General features: G+C 37.1%; 1 protein-coding gene across 1 annotated transcript; it reads right to left on the bottom strand.

Annotated features, from left to right (window-relative positions):
- Positions 1 to 670: 670 nt before the first annotated feature.
- cyp17a1 (cytochrome P450, family 17, subfamily A, polypeptide 1) lies at positions 671 to 26,886 on the bottom strand. The gene is made up of 8 exons (XM_061982880.2): positions 26,552 to 26,886; positions 24,093 to 24,231; positions 19,238 to 19,467; positions 17,290 to 17,376; positions 15,007 to 15,225; positions 12,221 to 12,390; positions 11,132 to 11,235; positions 671 to 2,960 (listed from the first exon to the last, which is right to left on the bottom strand). The coding sequence occupies exons 1-8, from the start codon at positions 26,867 to 26,869 to the stop codon at positions 2,683 to 2,685; spliced, it is 1,545 nt and encodes a 514-aa protein (XP_061838864.1). The 5' UTR covers positions 26,870 to 26,886; the 3' UTR covers positions 671 to 2,682.
- Positions 26,887 to 27,662: the final 776 nt, after the last annotated feature.

Here is a 27,662-nt window from a genome sequence, read left to right as displayed (position 1 = left end):
CATGCTCGATTTATTTAGTTAATTTAGCAGTTATACACATTAGTGTCCGATATTTTGGTATTTCACCAATGCTAAGGTTAGCATGCTAGATTTTAGCTTATTTTGCTCATATCTTTTTTTGGACGCTATATGGCCAGCGTGCTAACTGTTAGCATTACAGTTCGGCTTTGGCTCTTCAAATTTCTACCAAAATTGCACACTTCAGAGTAATATATTTTGTTACTTGACGCGTATTAGTTAGCATTTTAGAATGTTAACATTAACATGCTCGATTTATTTAGCTAATTTAGCAGTTATACACGTCAGTATATTTTGGTATTTCACTAATGCTAAGGTTAGCAATATACTGTTAGCATGCTAGCTTTTAGCTTATTTTGCTCATATCTTCTTTTGGACGCTATACGGCCAGCGTGCTAACTGTTAGCATTTCAGTTTGGCTTTGGCTCTTCAAATTTCTACCGAAATTGCACACATCAGAGTAATATATTTTGTAACTTGATGCATATTAGTTAGCATTTTAGAATGCTAACATTAACATGCTCGATTTATTTAGTTAATTTAGCAGTTATACACATCAGTGTCCTATATTTTGGTATTTCACTAATGCTAAGGTTAGCGTCGTACTGTTAGCATGCTAGCTTTTAGCTTATTTTGTTCTTTTTTTTGGGGGGGGGGGGGGGGGACGCTATACGGCCAGCGTGCTAACTGTTAGCATTTCAGTTCGGCTTTGGCTCTTTAAATTTCTACCGAAATTGCACACTTCAGAGTAATATATTTTGTTACTTGACGCATATTAGAATGCTAACATTAACATGCTCGATTTATTTAGTTAATTTAGCAGTTATACACATTAGTGTCCTATATTTTGGTATTTCACTAATGCTAAGGTTAGCGTTGTACTGTTAGCATGCTATCTTTTAGCTTATTTAGCTCATATCTTTTTTCGGACACTATATGTCCAGCGTGCTAACTGTTAGCATTTCAGTTCGGCTTTGGCTGGCTCTTCAAATTTCTACCGAAATTGCACACTTCAGAGTAATATATTTTGTTAATCGACGCATATTAGTTAGCATTTTAGAATGTTAACATTAACATGCTCGATTTATTTAGCTAATTTAGCAGTTATACACATCAGTGTCCTATATTTTGGTATTTCACTAATGCTAAGGTTAGCGTTGTACTGTTCGCATGCTATCTTTTAGCTTGTTTAGCTTATATCTTTTTTTGGACGCTATATGGCCAGCGTGCTAACTGTTAGCATTTCAGTTCGGCTTTGGCTCTTTAAATTTCTACCGAAATTGCACACTTCAGAGTAATATATTTTTTTACTTGACGCATATTAGAATGCTAATATTAACATGCTCGATTTATTTAGTTAATTTAGCAGTTATACACATCAGTGTCCTATATTTTGGTATTTCACTAATGCTAAGGTTAGCGTTGTACTGTTAGCATGCTATCTTTTAGCTTATTTAGCTCATATCTTTTTTCGGACACTATATGTCCAGCGTGCTAACTGTTAGCATTTCAGTTCGGCTTTGGCTGGCTCTTCAAATTTCTACCGAAATTGCACACTTCAGAGTAATATATTTTGTTAATCGACGCATATTAGTTAGCATTTTAGAATGTTAACATTAACATGCTCGATTTATTTAGCTAATTTAGCAGTTATACACATCAGTGTCCTATATTTTGGTATTTCACTAATGCTAAGGTTAGCGTTGTACTGTTAGCATGCTATCTTTTAGCTTGTTTAGCTTATATCTTTTTTCGGACGCTATATGTCCAGCGTGCTAACTGTTAGCATTTCAGTTCGGCTTTGGCTCTTCAGCAATCACACCAAATTTCTACCGAAATTGCATTTTGTAGTTTAAAAAAATATATACCGTATTTTTCGGACTATAAGTCGCAGTTTTTTTCATAGTTTGGCCGGGGGTGCGACTTATACTCAGGAGCGACTTATGTGTGAAATTATTAACGCATTACCGTAAAATATCAAATAATATTATTTAGCTCATTCACGTAAGAGACTAGACGTATAAGATTTCATGGGATTTAGCGATTAGGAGTGACAGATTGTTTGGTAAACGTATAGCATGTTCTATATGTTATAGTTATTTGAATGACTCTTACCATAATATGTTACGTTAACATACCAGGCACGTTCTCAGTTGGTTATTTATGCCTCATATAACGTACACTTATTCAGCCTGTTGTTCACTAGTCTTTATTTATTTTAAATTGCCTTTCAAATGTCTATTCTTGGTGTTGGGTTTTATCAAATACATTTCCCCCAAAAATGCGACCTATACTCCAGTGCGACTTATATATGTTTTTTCCTTCTTTATTATGCATTTTCGGCAGGTGCGACTTATACTCCGCAAAATACGGTATATACTGTATATATCGTACTGGTTTTTAAGACTACCAAAATGGCCGCTGCATCCTTTGTTTTGTCAGTGTGTGGTTTCCAGTGGAAGAAGTTTGGGCACCCCTGAGGTGGATAAACAAAGTAGTTTCCATGCAAAGTGTGATTTGTGGATAGCAACATTTTGTTCATGTTCTGACAAAACAAGATTATTGGGTTTGTTTAGCTTGTTAAGGTTTGTAAAAGTAACTCTCCCATGAAAAAGTGTCAGAGACCGTGACTTAGATATGGTTTTGTAAGAAGATGGCATGAAGTTAACAAGCCTGACGCTTTGCCTTCCAGCTCGGTCTGGGCACGGCCGTCACCTTGTACTTGGCGGGCTGCAGGACCACGCCAAACTTGCCCTCCAACAGGGGCGGGGGTTGACCTGGCGGGGTGGAAAGCGTGAAGCACTGCAGAATCCAGGACAGGAAGAGGAAGAGTTCCATCTTGGCCAAGGCCTCCCCGAGACACACCCTGACCCCGGCTCCAAAGGGCAGGTAACTGCACGACGGCGCGGTCACGCCCGTGCCGTCGTCGTTCAAGAATCGACCTGCGGTGGGAAAAAGTCGATATAAACGAGATTAAATGATCATTTTACGTTGTTCACACTTCACTGGCGAGCTGCTGGAATCAAAGAAAACGACAAAATTGCTAACATTCTAGCAGTTAGCATTCAAGATTCATGAGTGCACTTAGCAGTACTGAAAGTGCTAAAGTATTTCTGCTTCTTACTTTTTGTGTTACTTGAAGAACGATATCGGTTAGCATGCTAACGTTAGTATGTTAGCTTTTTTTCTTTTTAAGCTAATTTGTAGGTTTACACCTCAGTCATATTTCGGTACTTTAGCAGGCTAGCATTTTAAACACAATTTTCAGGTACACACGTCAGAGTAGTACATTTTGGTACTTGACGCATATCAATTAGCATTTAAGGATACTAACGTTTATATACAATTTTTTTTAGTTAATTTCTCAGGTATAAACTTCAGTGTCCTATATTTTGGTATATTTCCTAATAACTGTAAGCATGCTATGGCTAGCATTAGGGATGTCCGATAATGGCTTTTTTTGCCGATATCCGATATTCCAATATTGTCCAACTCTTAATTACCAATACCGATATCAACCGATACCGATATATACAGTCGTGGAATTAATACATTATTATGCCTAATTTTGTTGTGATGCCCCGCTGGATGCATTAAACAATGTAACAAGGTTTTCCAAAATAAATTAACTCAAGTTATGGAAAAAAGTGCCATATTTATTATTGAAGTCACAAAGTGCATTATTTTTTTAACATGCCTCAAAACAGCAGCTTGGAATTTGGGACATGCTCTCCCTGAGATAATCCTAATACCCACTACAACTATGGGAAACACTGTACTTTGACTTTCACAAAGTGCATTTTTTTTTTTTTTAAACATGCCTCAAAACAACAGCTACAAAAACAATGAAGGCACACAGCTTCAGTCCAGAGTATACTATAAACTGGGCTCAATCTGCCCTGTTCTTAACGTATTCGTATGAGTAACAAAAATGTGCAAATAAAAACAAGAAAGGCACAAAAATAAAAAACTGCTTCAGTCTAGACTAGTAGATAACACAGCCATCCTTTAAAGTGCATGAACATTAATAAAACTGCTTCAGTCTAGACTAGTAGAAAACACAGCCATTCTTTAAAGTGCATGGGGAAAAACGGCACAAAACATAAATAAAACAGCTTCAGTCAGTCCAGACTATTAGTCTGTGCAACAGATGAAGCTCAAAGAGTGGGCTAATTCTTTTTCTCCTTGTCATCACGTGTGAGAGGGAGGTTTTTCTGAATGAAAACAAGCATCTGCAAGGGGTTCTGGGTATTTGTTCTGTTGTGTTACGGTGCGGATGTTCTCCCGAAATGTGTTTGTCATTCTTGTTTGGTGTGGGTTCACAGTGTGGCGCATATTTGTAACAGTGTTAAAGTTGTTTATACGGCCACCCTCAGTGTGACCTGTATGGCTGTTGATCAAGTATGCTTGCATTCGCTAGTGCGTGTGTCAAGCCGTAGATATTATGTGACTTGGCCAGTACGCAAAGGCAGTGCCTTCGAGGATTAATTGGCGCTCTGTACACCTTCCTGCGTCCATGTACACAGCGGCGTTTTAGAAAGTCACAAATTTTACTTTTGGAAACCGATAATTTCCGATATTACTTTTTAAAGCATTTATCGGCCGATTATATCGGCGGTCCGATATTATCGGACATCCCTAGTTAGCATTGTACTATTAGCGTGCTAGCTAGAAATTAAGTCAAATGATAGCATGCTAGCAGGCCACACGCTCGCACCTTGCAAGATGGCCAAAGTGCTAAATGTCCTTGACGCATGTCAGTGGGCATTTAAGGATACTAACGTTATAATGCAAAAAATATTTAGCTAATTTAGCCGGTATAAACTTCAGTGTCCTATATTTTGGTATTTTCACTAATAACTGTAAGCATGCTATGGTTAGCATTGTACTATTAGCGTGCTAGCTAGAAAATAAGTCAAATGATAGCATGCTAGCAGGCCACACGCTCGCATCTTGCAAGATAGCCAAAGTGCTAAATGTCCTTGACGCATGTCAGTTAGCATTTAAGGATACTAATGTTAATATGCAAAAAATATTTAGCTAATTTAACAGGTATAAACTTCAGTGTCCTATATTTTGGTATTTTCACTAATAACTGTAAGCATGCTATTGTTAGCATTGTACTGTTAGCATGCTAGCTAGAAAATAGGTCAAATGATAGCATGCTAGCAGGCCACACGCTCTCACCTTGCAAGATGGCCAAAGTGCTAAATGTCCTTGATGCATGTCAGTTAGCATTTAAGGATACTAACGTTATAATGCAAAAAATATTTAGCTAATTTAGCCGGTATAAACTTCAGTGTCCTATATTTTGGTATTTTCACTATTAACTGTAAGCATGCTATGGTTAGCATTGTACTATTAGCGTGCTAGCTAGAAAATAAGTCAAATGATAGCATGCTAGCAGGCCACACGCTCGCATCTTGCAAGATAGCCAAAGTGCTAAATGTCCTTGACGCATGTCAGTTAGCATTTAAGGATACTAATGTTAATATGCAAAAAATATTTAGCTAATTTAACAGGTATAAACTTCAGTGTCCTATATTTTGGTATTTTCACTAATAACTGTAAGCATGCTATTGTTAGCATTGTACTGTTAGCATGCTAGCTAGAAAATAGGTCAAATGATAGCATGGTAGCAGGCCACACGCTCACACCTTGCAAGATAGCCAAAGTGCTAAATGTCCTTGACGCATGTCAGTTAGCATTTAAGGATACTAACGTTATAATGCAAAAAATATTTAGCTAATTTAGCCGGAATAAACTTCAGTGTCCTATATTTTGGTATTTTCAGTAATAACTGTAAGCATGCTATGGTTAGCATTGTATTATTAGCGTGCTAGCTAGAAAATAAGTCAAATGATAGCATGGTAGCAGGCCACACGCATCTTGCAAGATAGCCAAAGTGCTAAATGTCCTTGACGCATGTCAGTTAGCATTTAAGGATACTAACGTTAATATGCAAAAATTATTTAGCTAATTTAGCAGGTATAAACTTCAGTCTACTATATTTTGGTATTTTCAAGAATAACTAAGCATGCTATGGTTAGCATTGTACTGTTAGCGTGCTATCTAGAAAATAAGTCAAATGATAGCATGCTAGCAGGCCACACGCTTGCACCTTGCAATATAGCCAAAGTGCTAAATGTCCTTGACGCATGTTAGTTAGCATTGAAGGATACTAACGTTAATATGCAAAAATTATTTAGCTAATTTAGCAGGTATAAACTTCAGTCTACTATATTTTGGTATTTTCAAGAATAACTAAGCATGCTATGGTTAGCATTGTACTGTTAGCGTGCTATCTAGAAAATAAGTCAAATGATAGCATGCTAGCAGACCACACGCTTGCACCTTGCAAGATGGCCAAAGTGCTAAATGTCCTTGACGCATGTCAGTTAGCATTTAAGGATACTAACGTTATAATGCAAAAAATATTTAGCTAATCTAGCCGGTATAAACTTCAGTGTCCTATATTTTGGTATTTTCAAGAAAAGAGGACAGGTACTAAAATTGAACATTGGGATACATCAAACTTCAAGGCAGACTCCAAAAAGGAGTATTGGCCTAGGTCGGGGGTCAGTAACCAGCCCCCGTGGCTCCCTGGACCTCTTTCAGAGATGTGTAAAAATGGAAAAAAATAAAGACAAATTTTATTTTATTTCTTAATATATTTTCTGTAGGAGAACAAACAGGACACAAACCTTCCTATTTGTTAAAAATCCCACTGTTTATATCAAACATGCTTCACTGATGAGAGGATTTGGCAAGCACCGTTTTGTGCTACTAATTTCAGAGATCTTTGAACTCATTGTAGTTTGTTTACATGTACAACTTTCTCCGATGCTGCCACAGAAAGACGTGTTTTATGCCACTTTTTCGTTGTCTCATTTTGTCCACCAAATAATTTATGCTGTGCGTGAATGCACAAAGGTGAGCTTTGTTGATTTTATTAATTTGCTGGCGTGCTAATCAGGCATATTTTTTGCAGTCCATGACTGCAAGCTAATCGATGCTAACATGCTATTTAGGCTAGCTGTATGTACATATTGCATCATTACGCCTCGTTTGTAGGTATATTTCAGCTCATTTAATATCCTATGTCCTCTGTGTATTTAATTTATATTTACATTTCTCATGACACGTTATTTGTATGTAATATTGCCTGCATTTCTGATAGTTGTTTGTGTGCCATGTTGTTACAGACCACTGCAAACGTAACCCAGCTTGCATAGATTGTTATAAATCCATTCAAGGAAGACAGCCTGAAATTTCCTTTAACTTGGACTCACACATCTATACCTTTGGCCATTAAAAGCCAGTCATTTCCAGGAATTATCTCACTGTCTGAGTAGCCTCTGATTTACTAATGTTTTCGAATGTTCTAAAAATGTGTAGAATAAATATTAAATTTCAACATTTCTGTCAACGACAAAGTGATTTTGATAGTAGGCTGACATAGCTAATATAGACACGTATATCATGTGTTGACTTCATTATATCACTTATAGAAAGAAGGCTTTTAATTTTCTGCGGCTCCAGACGGATCTGTTTTTTGTATTTTTTGGTCCAATACGGCTCTTTCAACGTTTTGCGTTGCTGACCCCTGGCCTAGGTTTACAGTAAAACTCATGCTGGTCAAAAATGACTGAAACCATTTTAGAGCTGTACCCTTAATACCCACACAAGACTCAAGGCGAGTTAGAATAATGCTGACTGCAGATTGACCTGAGTCCACATATAAGAACAGGTCATTAAAAACTCTTAAAAAAGGGCAGTTTCTGTGCTATGTTGTGATTTAAAACCAGACTGAAATTTCTCCCCAATATCATTTGAGTTAAGGTAAGAAAAAAGTTGCTCATAAACAACCTTGTCTAGGACCTTGGATAAAAAGGCCAACTTCAAGATTGGTCTAAAATGTGATAAAATATTGGGGTCGAGGTTATTCTTTTTGATTAGTGGCTGGACCACAGCATGTTTCAAGGAGGTTGGGAAACAACACCTCAGGGAAGAATTTACTAGATGGACAATATAGGGCTCAATAGAGTGTAAAACATTTTTGAAAAGCCGACATGGGATAATGTCCAGTGGACGTGCAGAAGGTTTTATCTGTTAGAGTAGACTGGAGGTGTGAATAGTGTCCTGAGTTGGGTAATACAACCAATAAGTTAAAGTTAAAGTACCACTGATAGTCACACACACATTAGGTGTGGTGAAATTAACCTCTTCCTTTGTCTTTTCACTTCTTGATGGTGTCCCAAGTGTCCCTTCCTTCTTTTCATTTCATTTGAATGAATGTGGTCTTGGTTCTGTTCCGAATATCATTGATTTCCTGAGATTCATCAAGATCTGCGAAGGCTTGAAACCTGTTCTTCAGTTACAGCCCAAACATTTTTCTAACCCTAAGGTCTTTCAGTTTTGCAACATCAAACTGTCTCCTTCCTGCTTTCTTGGTGCCTTAGCTTCACTCTAACTGATGCTACGGCAAGATATTGGTCGCTGCCGTCATCACCTTGACGGCAAGGAATGACCGGTTCCAGGTACCGTTTATCATGATGTGGTCGATCTGGTTTTCGTCTCAGCATTCGGTGAAATCCAAGTTAGCTTTTGGGGACTTTTGTGTGGGAGAAGTGTCAAATCATTGGCAGCACACAGTTAACTCGGCCTGTCACTATTGCCACTCATGGTTCCACAACCATGTTTTCACATTACTCTGTCAATGTTTGTGTTGTCATTTCCTCCTTTTGCGTTCAAGTCTCCCATTATAGTTTTTATGTCATGTCCAGGAATGCCACCTAGCTCAGCTTGTACCTGTTCTTGGAGTCATCTTTATTGAGTTCATCACTATCATTTGTTGGAGCATAACATTGGGGAATTGAGATGTTTCTTTGCTTTCCCTTCAGCCTAATTTTGATCAGCCGGCTGTTGACAGGTTTCCATTCCATTAATCTTTTTTCAGCTCCCTGGTAGTGTAGGATGTCATCTCCCCCGGAGTACAAGACAGTCTCTCCATTGTTGGTAATGATCTTTCTGGATCCTGTCCATCTACATCTGCTTATTCCAAGGATGTCAATGTGATAATGTCTCATTTCTAATGTAACTTGTTCTAGCTTCCCAGTTTCAAACATTGTCCTCACATTCCAAAATCCAATCATAGTTATACGTTTGGCATTGAGAACTTCTGATTTTCGGTCAATGGCTTCCTTCCGGCTTTAACCTCTGCCATTCAAAGATGCATCTACTGATGACTTTGGAAGCCCATCTCGCCAGGATGTTTCGGTTATATTCGTTGCTGCTTCCGTAACATATGGCTTTTCTTAAACCAAGGTCGTTAGCCCAGTTCCCAACCTCCCAACCTGGAGGACTAGTATATCACTCTTTGTCTGACTTGGATAACCCTAACAGAAGCCATAACTCCTGCCAGAATATCTCTGGAGATCGTTCACACGGACGCTCCTTGACCACGACAAGCTTGTAGTCCTCCGAGGAGAAAATAATTAATAGTACCCAATAGTCATACTTGCCAACCCTCCCGGATTTTCCGGGAGACTCCCGAAATTCAGCGCCTCTCCCGAAAACCTCCCGGGACAAATTTTCTCCCGAAAATCTCCCTAAATTCAGGCGGCGCTGGAGGCCACGCCCCCTCCAGCTCCATGCGGACCTGAGTGACGTGTCACAGCGGCCAGCCTGTTCTCACATCCGCTTTCCCACAATATAAACAGCCTGCCTGCCCAATCACGTTATAACTGTAGAATGATCGAGGGCGAGTTCTTGGTTTCTTATGTGGGTTTATTGTTAGGCAGTTTCATTAACATCCTCCCAGCGCGGTAACAACACACAACAACAGCAGTCACGTTTTTGTCTACCGTAAAGCAGTTCGTCTGCCGTAAACAGCAATGTTGTGACACTCTTAAACAGGACAATACTGCCATCTACTGTACATGCATATGTGACAATAACATCTACGGCTTTTAGAGAGTGCAGTGCACAACTGCTATACTATATATATATATATATATATATATATATATATATATATATATATATATATATATATATATATATATATATATATATATATAGCTAGAATTCACTGAAAGTCAAGTATTTCATATATATATATATATATATATATATATATATATGAAATACTTGAGTATATATATATATATGAAATACTTGACTTGGTGAATTCTAGCTGTAAATATACTCCTCCCCTCTTAACCACGCCCCCAACCACACCCCCGCCACACCCCCGACCACGCCCCCCACCTCCCCACCCCCCACCTCCCGAAATCGGAGGTCTCAAGGTTGGCAAGTATGCCAATAGTTCTAAATTAATGAGATTTTTAATAACACATGTACCTATGTATTTACAATTGAAATTAAAGACTGTCATGTCTGTGTGATCATGTTTTGTTTTAGTCATGTTCGGATTTGTTTTTGGACTTTTTGTGCACTTTTGTTTGTTTTGTCACCATAGCAACCATTAGTTTCACCTGGTTCACATCCTCATGTCACGTACCTGTCTCACGTTTTCACATTTTGCGTCACGCACCTGCTGCCACTAATCATGTCACTATTATTTAAGCTCCCAGTTGACAGGCTGTCTTCCTGGCGACATCACCCTCTACACACCCTTGTTATTCATGCTTCATGCCATGCCACAGTAAGTGTTTTTGTTTTGTGTTCTTAGTTAATTGCCTTTGTGCTAGTCTTTTGTTTTCATAGCCAAGTTTTTTTTTACCTCCGCTGTGAGCGCCTTTGGTTCATACCTTTTTGAGCTTTTTGAGTTAAAATATTAAATATGTATTTACCTTCACGCCATGTCCGGTCCAAATCATTTGCACCATGGGAAAACAAACCACTCCAAAGTCCAAGTCGTGACAAAGACAGATTTAAGTAGTTATTTATATAAGAAAATGTATATGAGTGAGCCCAAAATTCAAAAGTGGGTATTCTGGAATCTGGAAAAAGATAAGCCTGCAACGTTTGGATGGTTTGAAAGATGTGGATGCAAACATTATGATTTGTGTTTGTGTGAATGCTTTTGGAAGGTTCAGTAAATTGATCTTTTCACTCTGTAGCTGTGGGCGAGAGGCGGGGTACGCACCGGGATCAAAGAGCTCGGGATGCTTCCATTCCTTCTCGTCGTGGTGCAAAGACCACAGGTTGACGATGACACGCGTTCCTTTTTGCACTTTGAAATTCCCAAGGCTGAAAGTCACAAAACAAATACAGTAAATAGTACCTCAGTTTTCATGCAGACAACTTTTTCTACAATTCAGTTTTAACAAACATTTTCGGCAAAAGTTTGCCTTGGTTTTCATTTATCGTCATTATTGTCGTGCAGAATATTAAGCGTAACAAACTAGCGTGTAGACCTGAATATGAAAGGTATATGGAATAAATGAAATGGTATAATTAGAAATAGACAATACAAATTAAGTTGATTCTCAGATACCTTATCGGTTCAAATGTTACTTCACACATTTTTGTTCTTTTCAACATTTTTTGTAAGTGTATTTTTAAAATGGGATGCTAGTCTATAACCAACCCACGGGCCACAAAGTCCACTTTAGACTATATAATAATTTGGTACGGGTACCAAAATTATTTCGATACTTTTCGGTACTTTTTTAATTAAAGGGGACCACACAAATTGGCATTATTGGCTTTATTTTAACAAAAAATGTTAGGGTACATTAAACATATGTTTTGTATTGCAAGTTTGTCCTTAAATAAAATAGTGAACATACAAGACAACTTGTCTTTTAGTAGTAAGCAAACAAAGGCTCCTAAATTAGCTGCTGACATATGTAGTAACATATTGTGTCATTTATCATTCTATTATTTTGTCAACATTATTAAGGACAAGTGGTAGAAAATGAATTATTAATCTACTTGTTCATTTACTGTTAATATCTGCTTACTTTCTCTTTTAACATGTTCTATCTACACTTCTGTTAAAATGTAATAATCACTTATTCTTCGTTATCACCATAATCACCGTTACTTTTCAGAGGCGGTATAGTACCGAATATGATTCATTAGTATCGCAGTACCATACTAATACGGGTATACCGTACAACCCTAGTTTAGACACAGATTACTTAAATCGGCAGTAGTTTAATTCTTCCCTTTAAAATTCATGCTGTGATTGTGCGTTGACAGGACAATGTTGATTTGACAAGAAAAGTACCTGGTGTCACAGAGCGCCACATGGGGGATGAGGAGAGGCGCCACAGGACGTATCCGCAACACCTCCTTGATGGTGGCCTCCAGGTAAGGCAGACTACCTCTGTCACTAAGGTGAGGGCTCCGCCCTTCTCCTACCTTGCTGTCCAGCTCCTCCTGGATGCGAGCTTGTACCTGAACACATATATTTGTTACTATCTCCATGCACGGGTGTTGTTGACATAAACACACATTTGTTACTATCTCCATGCACACGTGTTGTTGACATAAACACACATTTGTTACTATCTCCATGCACACGTGTTGTTGACATAAACACATATTTGTTACTATCTCCATACATACATGTTGTTGACATAAACACACATACAGTCATGGTCAAAAGTTTACATTCCCTTGTAAAGAACATAATGTCATGGCTTTCTTGAGTTTCCAATAATTTCTACAACTTTTATTTTTTGTGAGAGTGATTGGAGCACATACTTGTTGGTCACAAAAAACATTCATGAAGTCTGGTTCTTTTATGAATTTATTATGGGTCTACTGAAAATGTGAGCAAAAGTATACATACAGCAATGTTAATATTTGCTTACATGTCCCTTGGCAAGTTTCACTGCAATAAGGCGCTTTTGGTAGCCATCCACAAGCTTCTGCTTGAATTTTTGACCACTCCTCTTGACAAAATTGGTGCTGTTCAGCTAAATTTGTTGGTTTAGGGTCATTGTGTCCTCCATGTTCGATTTGCTCCGACAGTGGAGTGTTTTAAGTCTCGTCTTAAGACCCACTTTTATTCTCTCACTTTATTCTCACTTTTAACACTACGTGAGTTGTGTGGTCCTCTGTTGTCCTCTGTGTTTTTTAAATTTTGATTTCTATTTACTGTTTTAATTGGTTTTACCCTTTAAAATAGTTTTTAATCATATTTATTTTATATTGTTTTTAATTGTTTTTAATATTGTTGTGCAGCACTTTGGAAACATTGTGTTGTTTAAATGTGCTATATAAATAAAGTGAATTGGATTGGATTGTCCTGTTGGAACACCCAACTGCGCCCAACACCCAACCTCCGGGCTGATGATTTTAGGTTGTCCTGAAGAATTTGGAGGTAATTCTCCTCTTTCATTGTCCCATTTACTCTCTGTAAAGCACCAGTTCCATTGGCAGCAAAACAGGCCCAGAGCATAATACTACCATTACCATGCTTGACGGTAGGGATGGTGTTCCTGGGATTAAAGGCCTCACCTTTTCTCCTCCAAACATATTGCTGGGTATTGTGGCCAAACAGCTCAATTTTTGTTTCCTCTGACCACAGAACTTTCCTCCAGAAGGTCTTATCTTTGTCCATGTGATCAGCAGCAAACTTTAGACGAGCCTTAAGGCGTTGCTTCTGAAGCAAGGGCTTCCTTCTTGCATGGTAGCCTCTGTCCATGACGATGCAAAACACGCTTGACTGTGGACAATGACGTCTGTGTTCCAGCAGCTTCCAATTCATTGCAGACCTGCTTTTTGGTGGTTCTCGGTTGACTCTTGATCATCCTGACCAATTTTCTCTCAGCAGCAGGTGATAGCTTGCGTTTTCTTCCTGATCGTGGCAGTGACAAAACTGTGCCATGCACTTTATACTTACGAACATATGTCTGCACAGTTGCTCCTGGGACCTTTGAGCTGCTTTGAAATGGCTCCAAGTGACTTTCCTGACTTGTTCAAGTCAACAATTTGTTTTTTCAGATCTGTGCTGAGATCCTTTGTATTTGTTACTATCTCTATGCACACATGTTGTTGACATAAACACACATATTTGTTACTATCTCCATGTCTTGTTGGCAGGAACACACATTTTTTGTGGTGCCAAATTGTTTAACTTCGAAAGGTATGCATTACAAGTAAAACAGATGAGTATGTATTTGTGTTGCGCGCTTATTCAGTAATCAAATTAAAGCAGAAAGATGAAGTATGAGGGAAGATCCGCCTCCACAAGCCTAGAGAGCGTGCATACAATTGCGCGCAGAATGTTATGTTTGTCGTTTGTTTCACCATCACAGGAACAGCAGCTTTCAGCAACACAACTCTTTTTATTTGTAACTCTGCATGATTATTCATACTCTCTCGTATCTCCACTAATACTTTTTTCTTTTCTTCCGTTTCTGCTCTACAGCTACGACTTCTGGGTAATGTAGTTACTCTACGACAGGGATTCTCAAACTGTGGTATGTGGGCTCCATCTTGTGGTATGCCAAAAAAAATCACTTAACTAAATATTCAAACACAGTGTTACTGTTCAAACTGTGTGTAATGTTACAGTGGCCAAAATATAAACCGCTGCCTTGTTTTTAATGGATATTTAGGCCTACAATGCTACTGTATTTTAATGTTGGCCATTATGGTGGTGCTTGATGAAAAAAGTTTGAGAACCACTGCTCTACGAGTACCAACACACAGAAAACCGCCAGAAGCCACCCAGCTTTATCACTTCCAAAAGTAGGGGTATGAATAAATTGGGCACCTAACAATTGAAGTCCTGGGGAGACTTTTCAATTTGGAATCGATTCTCGATTCAACACGATTCTCGATTCAAACCGATTCTTGCAGTGTGTTATTCAGTATAATAATTATAATAACACTTTTTAAAACTAGGTTATAGGTTAGAAAAGCTCCTTCTGGTTGCATGAAGATGGCCTAAAAATGTTTGTTTTGTTTTTTTCAGCCCTAAATTAGACTTTTCCTTATTTTTCTTAAGCCACCTGCCTCACATTTGCATAAAAACCCCACACATTGTTCTGAGGACCGTACCTCAGGATGATGGATGAGGTAGATGATGGCCCACTGGAGCACAGTGACGGTGGTTTCCACACCCGCTCCAAAGATGTCCCCCACTGTCATCAGGATGTGGTCATCACTGAGGTCCACGCTGTCTGCACTGATTTCTGCCGTGTTGTTGTTCTCGGCACTGCGCTTGGCTCTCAGTAGAGCATCCACCAGGTCTCTCTGCAGATGATCGCTGTAGTCTGCCTGGGAGTTGCACCACATACAGTCGTGGTCAAAAGTTGACATACACTTGTAAAGAACATAATGTCATGGCTGTCTTGAGTTTCCAATCATTTTTACAACTCTTATTATTTTGTGATAGAGTGATTGGAGCACATACTTGTTGGTCACAAAAAACATTCATGAAGTTTGGTTCTTTTATGAATTTATTATGGGTCTACTGAAAATGTGAGCAAATCTGCTGGGTCAAAAGTATACATACAGCAATGTTAATATTTGCTTACATGTCCCTTGGCAAGTTTCACTGCAATAAGGCGCGTTTGGTAGCCATCCACAAGCTTCTGCTTGAATTTTTGACCACTCCTCTTGATAAAATTGGTGCAGTTCAGCTAAATTTGTTGGTTTTCTGACATGGACTTGTTTCTTCAGCATTGTCCACACGTTTAAGTCAGGACTTTGGGAAGGCCATTCTAAAACCTTAATTCTAGCCTGATTTAGCCATTCCTTTACCACTTTTGACGTGTTTTTGGGGTCATTGTCCTTTTGGAACCACCCGACTGCGCCCAAGACCCAACATCCGGGCTGATGATTTGAGGTTGTCCTGAAGAATTTGGAGGTAATCCTCCTTTTTCACTGTCCCATTTATTCTCTGTAAAGCACCAGTTCCATTGGCAGCAAAACAGGCCCAAAACATAATACTACCACCACCATGCGTGACGGTAGGTGTGGTGTTCCTGGGATTAAAGGCCTCACCTTTTCTCCTCCAAACATATTGCTGGGTATTGTGGCCAAACAGCTCAATTTTTGTTTCATCTGACCACAGAACTTTCCTCCAGAAGGTCTTATCTTTGTCCATGTGATGTCAGATGAAACAAAAATTCAGGTTTTTGGGCGCAGTACCCAGCAATATGTTGTATACTTTTGACCCAGCAGGTTTGGTCACATTTTCAGTAGACTCATAATAAATTCATAAAAGAACCAAACTTCATGAATGTTTTTTGTGACCAACAAGTATGTGTTCCAATCACTCTATCACAAAAAAATAAGAGTTGTAGAAATGATTGGAAACTCAAGACAGCCATGACATTATGTTCTTTACAAGTGTATATGAACTTTTGACCACGACTCTACTTAAATCCTATTAAGTTGTTTTATTATGATTATAACTACTGCAGTCCTGTATTTATCTAAGTCTATCACATCTTGTTCCTGTAAAAATAAACCGACACTGGTAGAAGGTTAGAAATGTGTTGAGTGGGCTTGAGTTCATGGCTCCAAACTCATCTTAGCACACCTTCAGGGACACGGTCATACCAAAACAAAAATAACTTACGATAAATTAAATGTAAGTTAAATTACACGCTTTTTCGGGGGTCTAGATCAGGCATTTCTTAACCGTTTTGACCCCGGGGGCCAACTTCCCTACTACAGAGTAGCCCAGGGCCCACTCAGATATTAACAGTGAATTATTAATTTTACTCTTGAGTCTTAATTTCAATCCTACTCTAATTATATGCAACTTACTTACATTTTAACATGATAAACTTTGTCAAATGATTAAAAAAAAACTTATGGTAATCACAAAGATTATTATCAAGGCTTAGGTCAGGTTGATTACAAAAATAAATAATAATCAAATTTACTGTAAAAGCAGGGACTCATAAAAACTTAATAAAAATACATTTACATACAATTACACAGTGCTAATTGTTCTAACTAAATTAATAATAATGATAGTATATGTCTCCAATAAAATTAAAGTGCAAATGAAGATACAGCTTCACCACTTTTGTCATCATTTTTGTTTGATATTGTCATTACTGCCACAAGTGGTGGGAAAATGTATTACAACTGGTTACCGCTGTGTTCCTTGAGAGTGCGCTTGCGGCCCAACAATGGGCCAGATGGGGGTCCGCCAAAAAATATCTGTTCCCCAGCTGTGGTCTGTACGGTCCGAAAAATACGGTAAATGGAAAAAGTGTGAAAATATGTTGTATTGGGGGGAGGAGGACCTCCAAATAAATTTCAGCTTAATGAGCCTGGATGTGTACAAAGATGTACTCTGTACTTATTGTACTACTACTATACCTTGTGTTCTTCATATTTCCTCCATAGAAGTTGGTCTCGAATAGAAACACATTGTTTCAGGAGCTGCAGGTCGGAATTGGGGAAAATCTGCAAAATCAGATGTTGAAAAGTATTAAATGTTGTCTTGAATGAACAATTATCAAAGCACTCCTCGCTATTAAAGTGCCTTTGTAAAAGGAACAGTGCATCCGGAAAGTATTCACAGCGCGTCACTTTTTCCACATTTTGTTATGTTACAGCCTTATTCCAAAATGAAATACTTTAATTTTTGTCCTCAAAATTCTACACACAATACCAAAGAATGACAATGTGAAAGTTTTTTTTTTTTTTTAAGTTTTGCAAATGTTTAAAAAATAAATACAATAACAAAATCACATGTACATACACTATATTGCCAAAAGTATTTGGCCACCTATCCAAATGATGAGAATCACTTGGCCCGGTGTATAAAATCAAGCACTTAGACACACTTTGAATGCTCCAGGATACCAAAACATTTTGGACAATTCCATGGAATGGCACTTCAAGTTCACATGTTAGTAAAGGCAGGTGGCCAAATACTTTTGGCAATATAGTGTAAGTTTTCACAGCCTTGCCCATTCCTCTTCGCACCGCCTCTCAAACTCCATCAGGTTGGATGTGAAGTTTGAGCTTTGTGGCTTCTGGCATCTTATTCAAAAAGACTTGAGGCTGTAATTGCTGCATCAATAAAGTATTGAATAAAGGGTCTGAATACTTATGTAAATACGATTTTCTTTAGTTTTTAATTTTTAATACATTTCCCAATTTGAAAAAAAAAAAAATCCTTTTCACATTGTCATTATGGGGTATTGTGTGTAGAATTTTGAGTCAATGACTTTTGATCAGTGATCACTTCCTGCGACCAACCTTGCTTCGCAACTTCCGGTTTCTTCCGACAAAGAATTAAAAAAAAAATAGTTTATACGAATCCATTTTTTATTGATATCAACTACGTGTCCCCAGCAGGAACAATACATTAAAACAACGTTGAGAACTTGTTGACTTCGGTCCTGACGTTGAGCAACTCAAACAGAACGTTGAAACATGCTTTTTGACGACGTTTATTCAACGTCAGGTTGTGACATTGATTTGACGGTTGAATTTTGGTCATTTCCCAACCAACAATGTGGATCCAACGTTGTCTACGAATACAACTATTTTGCAACGTTGTTTCAAAGTCAATTTTAAAGGACATGTACAAAACCCAAAACCAGTGAAGTTGGCACGTTGTGTAATTCGTAAATAAAAACAGAATACAATGATTTGCAAATCCTTTTCAACTTATATTCAATTGAATAGACTGCAAAGACAAGATATTTAATGTTCAAACTGAGAAACTTGTTTTTTTTTGTTGCAAATAATCATTAACTTAGAATTTAATGGCAGCAACACATTGCAAAAAAGTTGGCACAGTGGCATTTTTACCACTATGTTACATGGCCTTTCCTTTTAACATCACTCCTAACTTAAACGTGTGGACAATGCTGAAGAAACAAGTCCATGTCAGGAAACCAACAAATTTAGCTGAACTGCACCGATTTTGTCAAGAGTAGTGGTCAAAAATTTAACCAGAAGCTTGTGGATGGCTACCAAAAGTGCCTTATTGCAGTGAAACTTGCCAAGGGACATGTAAGCAAATATTAACATTGCTGTATGTATACTTTTGACCCAGCAGATTTGCTCACATTTTCAGTAGACCCATAATAAATTCATAAAAGAACCAAACTTCATGAATGTTTTTTGTGACCAACAAGTATGTGCTCCAATCACTCTATCACAAAAAACTAAGAGTTTGACCACGACTGTAAGTTGCCATGGCAACACAAATGCAAGCATGCTGCCCTGAGGGATTTGAATATTCAAAAGTCACTTTCCAAACATATCTATGTCTCTCCACAATAGGTAGCCTCCCCCACGCGCTGATTACCTGCAACCAAGGGAAGATGTCCACCAGGCTGTCCTTGGCGACGGTGTCCACGATGCCCTTGCTGTAATGAAGCATGGTCTCGAACTCGGGGTCTCCTCTGCGGTACGTGTCGTTGAAGCACAGAGAACAAACCACGTTGGTGACGGCGCACGTCAGCTCGGGGCAAAAGTCCACGGATGCCTCAGCTTTCTCTGAGAGGAGGCAGCAAAGGGACTGTGCCTGCGTGCAGACTGAAGGAGACATTGAAGGTTACAACACATGTCAAATACAGTACTACTATATGTATATATATGTATATATATTACTACTAAACATCCCATTCTGCACTCACTGTACTTGTACACTAACCATCGCTAATAATTACTTTTTCACGTTTACAAATGATTCATTTAGGACAATAACACATACAACAAATATTTGCTATGTACACAACACTATACATATTTTGCTACATGTGTACACAATAAATATTTATTCACTATGTACACAACAAATACATACGCAGTATGCACACAACAAATATTTACTAACTTTGCACACACCAAATATTTACTATATAGTAAAACACAACAAATATTTACTAACTTTGCCCACAAGAAAAATGCACTAACATTGTACACAACAAATATTTACTAACTTTGCACACACCAAATATTTACTATTTATAGTAACAACAAATATTTACAAACTTTGCACACAAGAAAAATGCCCTAACGTTGCACACAACAAATATTTACTATGTACACTAACAGAAATATTTACTGACTTTGCACACACCAAATATTTACTATTTATGGTAACACAACAAATATTTACTAACTTTGCACACAAGAAAAATGCCCTAACGTTGTACACAACAAATATTTACTATGTACACTAACACAAATATTTACTGACTTTGCACACACCACATATTTACTATTTGTAGTAACAAGAAATATTTACTAACTTTGCACACAAGAAAAAATTGCTAACATTGTACACAACAAATATTTACTAACTGTGCACACACCAAATATTTACTATTTATAGCAACAACAAATATTTACAAACTTTGCACACAAGAAAAATGCCGTAACGTTGTACACAACAAATATTTACTATGTACACTAACACAAATATTTACTGACCTTGCACACACCAAATATTTACTATTTATAGTAACACAACAAATATTTACTAACTTTGCACGCAAGAAAAATGCCCTAACGTTGTACACAAAAAATATTTACTATGTACACTAACACAAATATTTACTGACTTTGCACACACCACATATTTACTATTTGTAGTAACAAGAAATATTTACTAACTTTGCACACAAGAAAAAATTGCTAACCTTGTACAAAACAAATATTTACTAACTTTGCACACACCAAATATTTACTATTTATAGTAACACAACAAATATTTACTAACTTTGCACACACCAAATATTTACTATTTATAGTAACACAACAAATATTTACTAACTTTGTACACAAGAAAAATGCCCTAACGTTGTACACAACAAATATTTACTATGTACACTAACACAAATGTTTACTGACTTTGCACACACCAAATATTTACTGTTTATAGTAACACAACAAATATTTACTAACTTTGCACACAAGAAAAAAATACCAACATTGTACACAACAAATATTTACTAACTTTGCACACACCAAATATTTACTATTTATAGTAACACAACAAATATTTACTAACTTTGCACACAAGAAAAAATACTAACATTGTACACAACAAATATTTACTAACTTTGCACACACCAAATATCTACAGACTTTGCACACACCAAATATTTACTATTTATAGTAACACAACAAATATTTACTAACTTTGCACACAAGAAAAATGTACTAACGATTTACACAACAAATATTTACTATGTACACTAACACAAACGTTTACTGACTTTGCACACACCAGATATTTACTATTTATAGTAACACAACAAATATTTACTAAATTTGCACACAAGAAAATAATACCAACATTGTACACAACAAATATTTACTAACTTTGCACACAAGAAAAATGTACTAAAGATGTACACAACAAATATTTACTATGTACACTAACACAAATATTTACTAACTTTGCACGCACCAATTGTTTACTATTTATAGTAACACAACTAATATTTACTAACCTTGCACACAAGAAAAAATTTACATTGTACACAACAAATATTTACTAACTTTGCACACACCAAATATTTACTATTTATAGTAACACAACAAATATTTATTAACTTTGCACACAAGAAAAATTTACTAACGTTGTACACAACAAATACTATGTACACTAACACAAATATTTACTAACTTTGCATACAAAAAATATTTACTCATGTACACTGCAAATATTTGCATATTATGTACACAACAAATATTTACTCAATATGTACACTACAGATATTTGCAAAGTTTGTACACAACAAATATTTACTATGTACACTAACACAACAAATATTTACTTACTATGTACACAACCATTTTTGCTCACTATATAAAATAAAATATTTACTATGTACTAGGGTTGTACCGCGGTACTAATGAATAAAAAACGGTACTATACGGCTTCTGAAAAATACAAAAATACATTACGCTGATAGTAATACGAGCAGACGCACGTATTAGGCAATACACACGCAAAGAGCACTTACAAGCAGAAACAATGTGGGGATAGAAAAGGGAGAATGGACGCATTTTGGCTTAAAAACAAAGTATAAAGTTGAAGCTATATACACTTGAAGTGTTTTAGCTACTTCTAAATCACTAATCCTCGTCTCCATGGCGACAAATAAAGTAAGTTTCTCACAAGTATCATCCCTGCATGACGAGGAATAGCTAAACATGCTTCACTACACACCATAGGAGGAGACGATAGCTAAATGCGAACAGCATGCTAGCACTCCTGAATGTAAACCAATGCAATGAGGATCGACACAGACAATGGCTTTAACGATACCAAGTACAAGTACAAAGTCAATACTACAATGAATTTGTCAATATTTTTTATTATCACAAAATCGATACTATCAAAAGTGTCAAAATACCTTTTAGCACCGGTACCAAAATATTGGTATCGGGACAACCCTACTATGTACACTAACGCAACAAATATTTACTATTTTTGGATACAACAAACTCACTATGTACACAAAAATATTTACTGTATACTCTAAGACAACAAATATTTCCTCACAAGTATGTACACAACAAATATTTCCTATGTACACTAACACAACAAATATTTACTTACTATGTACACAATTTTTGCTCACTATATAAACAACAAATATTTACTATGTACACTAACAACAAATAACAACAAATGTTGTGTACCAATATTTATCATTTTGGTACACAACAAACTCACTATGCGCACAACAAATATTTACAATGTACACTAACACAAAACATATTTTGTCACTAGTATGTACACAACAAATATTTACTTTGTACACAAACACAACAAATATTTGACTCATTATGTACACAACAAATATTTACAATGAATGCTATCACAACAAATATTTATTAACTATCCACACAACAAATATTTAATTACTATGTACATAACAATTTTTGATTGATATAACCAACAAATATTTACGATGTACACTAGCACAACAAATACTTACTCACTATGCACACAACCAGTATTTAATTACTATGTACATAACAATTTTTACTCAAAATATACACAACAAATATGTACTATTGTACACTAACACAACAAATGTTTACCAAGTATCCAAGTTGTCCAGGGTGTACCCCGCCTTCCGCCCGATTGTAGCTGAGATAGGCTCCAGTGGCCCCCGCGACCCCGAAGGGAATAAGCGGTAGAAAATGGATGGATGGATGGACATACATACACACACACACACACACACACACACACACACACACACACACACACACACACACACACACACACACACACACACACACACACACACACACACACGTGTATATATATACACATACACACACGTGTATATATATATATATATATATATATATTATACACGTATGTGTATATATATATATACGTGTGTGTGTGTATGTGTATATATATGTATGTGTGTATATATGTATATATATATATATATATGTATATATATATATATATGTGTGTATATATATATGAATGTATATATATGTGTATATATATATATATATACATACACACACACACACATATATATGCATATATATACACATATATGTGTGCGTGCGTATATGCATATATATATATATACACGTGTGCTTGTGTATATGCATATATATACACACATACTGTGTGTGTGTGTGTGTGTGTGTGTGTGTGTGTGTGTGTGTGTGTGTGTGTGTGTGTGTGTGTATATGCATATATATACACATACATGTGTGTGTGTGTATATGCATATGTATGCACACGTGTGTGTGTGTATATATATATATATATGTATGTATATATATATATATATATATATGTATACACATATATGTATATGTATGTATGTATATACTGTATATATATGTGTGTGTATATATATATATATATATATATATATATATGTGTGTATATATGTATGTATATATATATATATATATATATATATATATATATATATATATATATATCTCTGTATGTATGTGTATATATATGTATATACATATATGTATATACAAATACATATGTACATATGTATTTGTATATATATATATATATATGTATATATGTGTGTATATATGTATATATATGTATTTATATATATGTATATGTACACACACAATATATGTTTACATGCATACGTGTATGTAATCATACATATGTATGTGTTATCGATGTAGTTACTCACTGATCTTCTCGATGGAAGCAGAACCTTGTCCAAACATGCAGAGAGCTCCATGGACCACCTTCCTGTGGAACTTCCAGGTGGCGCTGTAGTCTCCAAAAGCAATGTCCTTACCGTCTCTGGTCAGGACGTCCGTGGTCACCTTCATTACACATGAACATCATCTTCACATGATGAGGTTCAAGTACACGCATTTTCACATGATGAAATACAAGTACACGCATCGTCACATGAGGAAATACAAATACACGCATTTTCACATGATGAAGTACAAGTACACGCATCTTCACATGATGAAGTACAAGTACACGCATCTTCACATGAGGAAATACAAGTACACACATCTTCACATGATGAAGTACAAGTATATGCATCTTCACATGATAAAGTACAAGTATATGCATCTTTATATGACGAAGTACAAGTTCAGAGATGAACTACAAGTACAGAGATGAACTACAAGTACACAGATGAACTACAAGCACGCATCTTCACATGATGAAGTACAAGTATACGCACATGACAAAGTACAAGTATACGCACATGACAAAGTACAAGTACAGAGACAATGAAGTACAAGTACAGAGACAATGAAGCACAAGTACACAGAAGATGGAGTACAAGTACACAGAAGATGAAGTACAAGTACACAGAAGATGAAGTACAAGTGCACAGAAGATGGAGTACAAGTACACAGAAGATGAAGTACAAGTACACAGAAGATGAAGTACAAGTGCACAGAAGATGAAGTACAACTGCACAGAAGATGAAGTACAACTGCACAGAAGATGAAGTACAAGTACACAGAAGATGAAGTACAAGTACACAGAAGACGAAGTACAAGTGCACAGAAGACGAAGTACAAGTGCACAGAAGATGAAGTACAAGTACACCGAAGATGAAGTACAAGTACACAGAAGATAAAGTACAAGTACACAGAAGATAAAGTACAAGTACACAGAAGATAAAGTACAAGTACACAGAAGATGAAGCACAAGTACACAGAAGATGAAGCACAAGTACACAGAAGATGAAGCACAAGTACACAGAAGATGAAGCACAAGTACAAAGACGATGAAGCACAAGTACACAGACGATGACGCACAAGTACACAGACGATGAAGCACAAGTACACAGACGATGAAGCACAAGTACACAGACGATGAAGCACAAGTACACAGACGAAGTACAAGTACGCATCTTCAGACGATGAAGCACAAGTACACAAATGATCAATTACATTACAAAGACGATAAAACACAAGTACACAGACGAAGTACAAGTACACAGACGATGAAGTACAAGTACAGAGAAGATGAAGTACAAGTACAGAGACGATGAAGTACAAGTACACAGACGATGAGGCACAAGTACACAGACGATGAAGTACAAGTACACAGACGATGAGGCACAAGTACACAGACGATGAAGTACAAGTACAGAGACAATGAAGCACAAGTACACAGACGAAGTACAAGTACGCATCTTCAGACGATGAAGCACAAGTACACAAATGATCAATTACATTACAAAGACGATGAAGTACAAGTACACAGACAATGAAGTACAAGTACACAGACGATGAAGTACAAGTACACAGACGATGAAGTACAGAGACGATGAAGTGCAAGTACACCGATAGTGAAGTACAAGTCAAGAGACGAAGTACAAGTACACAAACGATGAAGTACAAGTACACAACTTCAAACAAAGAAGTACAAGTACACAACTTCAGACGACAAAGTACAAATACACAATTTCTGACAATGAGTCACAACTGCACGAGTACACTGACGATGAAGTACAGGTAAAGAGACAATGAAGTACAAGTACGTAGACGATCAAGTACAAGTACGCAACTTCAGACGATGATGTACAAGTAAAGAGACGATGAAGTACAAGTACGGACACGATGAAGTACAAGTACGGACACGATGAAGTACAAGTACACATCTTCAGACAAAGAAGTACAAGTAGGCATCTTCAGACGAAGAAGTACCAGTACGCAACTTCAGACAATGAATCACAAGTACAGAGACGAAGTACAAGTACAAGTACACAGACGATGAAGTGCAAGTACACAGACGATGAAGTGCAAGTACACAGACGATGAAGTGCAAGTACACAGACGAAGCGTACACAGACGATGAAGTGCAAGTACACAGACGATGAAGTGCAAGTACACAGACGATGAAGTGCAAGTACACAGACGATGAAGTGCAAGTACACAGACAATGAAGTGCAAGTACACAGACGATGCGTACACAGACGATGAAGTGCAAGTACTCAGACGATGAAGTGCAAGTACACAGACGATGAGTACACAGACGATGAAGTGCAAGTACACAGACGATGAGTACACAGACGATGAAGTGCAAGTACACAGACGTATGGAGACGATGAAGTCCAATTACACTGTCGATGAAGTACAAGTACACAGACAATGAAGTACAAGTACGCACCGTCCTGGCCCTCCCCGCAAACACCTTGCCCTTCTTGAGCAGGACTTCCCTGGCGTGGCGGTGCTGGTTGACCACGATGACGCGTTGCGAGCCCATCATGAGCGCGTACGTGTCGCCGTACTTGTGCTGCAGCTTCTGGAAGAGCACGTGAGGAGGATGGCAACTTTGGAGACTCAGCAGGCTGCCGATGACAGGAAGTGATGGCAGCTGGGGGATCTTGTGTGCGCCTCCATCACGTCGACTCGTACTGCTCAGCTTCCAAGCCAGCAGAGACAGAAGGCAGACAACACAGAGCAACACGCACACCCAGGAATCCATGTGTACTTGTACTACTTGGACTCACCTAGTATTGCTTTTTATTCTGCGCCTTCAATGTCACTGCCTTGAACGCACGCCAACACAAACAAGATAACACGTATGCAACTCATCAAATATCCATTATTACATCAAATACCACTGCTACACATCAAATACACACTTCTACACATCGAATACACACTTCTACACATCAAATATCCATTATTACATCAAATACACACTGCTACACAACAAATTCACACTGCTACACATCAAATATCCATTATTACATCAAATACACACTGCTACACAACAAATTCACACTGCTACACATCAAATATCCATTATTACATCAAATACACACTGCTACACAACAAATACACACTTCCACACATCAAATATCCATTATTACATCAAATACACACTGCTACACACAAAATACACACTTCTACACATCAAATACACACTTCTACACATAAAATATCCATTATTACATCAAATACACACTGCTACACAACAAATTCACAATGCTACACATCAAATATCCATTATTACATCAAATACACACTGCTACACATAAAATACACACTTCTACACATCAAATACACACTTCTACACATCAAATATCCATTATTACATCAAATACACACTGCTACACAACAAATGCACACTGCTACATGTCAAATATTCATTATTACATCAAATACACACTGCTACACAACAAATTCACACTTATGCATATCAAATATCCATTATTACATCAAATACACACTGCTACACAACAAATATCCATTATTACATCAAATACACACTT

The sequence above is a fragment of the Nerophis lumbriciformis genome, linkage group LG21, assembly GCF_033978685.3.
Source record: "Nerophis lumbriciformis linkage group LG21, RoL_Nlum_v2.1, whole genome shotgun sequence".
Lineage (NCBI taxonomy): Eukaryota > Metazoa > Chordata > Actinopteri > Syngnathiformes > Syngnathidae > Nerophis > Nerophis lumbriciformis.
The sequence above is the reverse complement of the archived record's forward strand: the minus strand, read 5'-3'. Positions and strand labels throughout refer to the sequence as shown.

What these genes read in the sequence shown, in the direction of transcription:
- cyp17a1 (XM_061982880.2), bottom strand. Translation starts at nt 26,869, where the DNA reads ATGGATTCCTGGGTGTGCGTGTTGCTCTGTGTTGTCTGCCTTCTGTCT. An exon ending in TTGCGGGGAGGGCCAGGACG is followed by an intron (nt 24,232 to 26,551) that starts GTGCGTACTTGT and finishes TGTGTAATGAAG; the next exon opens with GTGACCACGGACGTCCTGAC. An exon ending in ACATCTTCCCTTGGTTGCAG is followed by an intron (nt 17,377 to 19,237) that starts GTAATCAGCGCG and finishes CTGATTTTGCAG; the next exon opens with ATTTTCCCCAATTCCGACCT.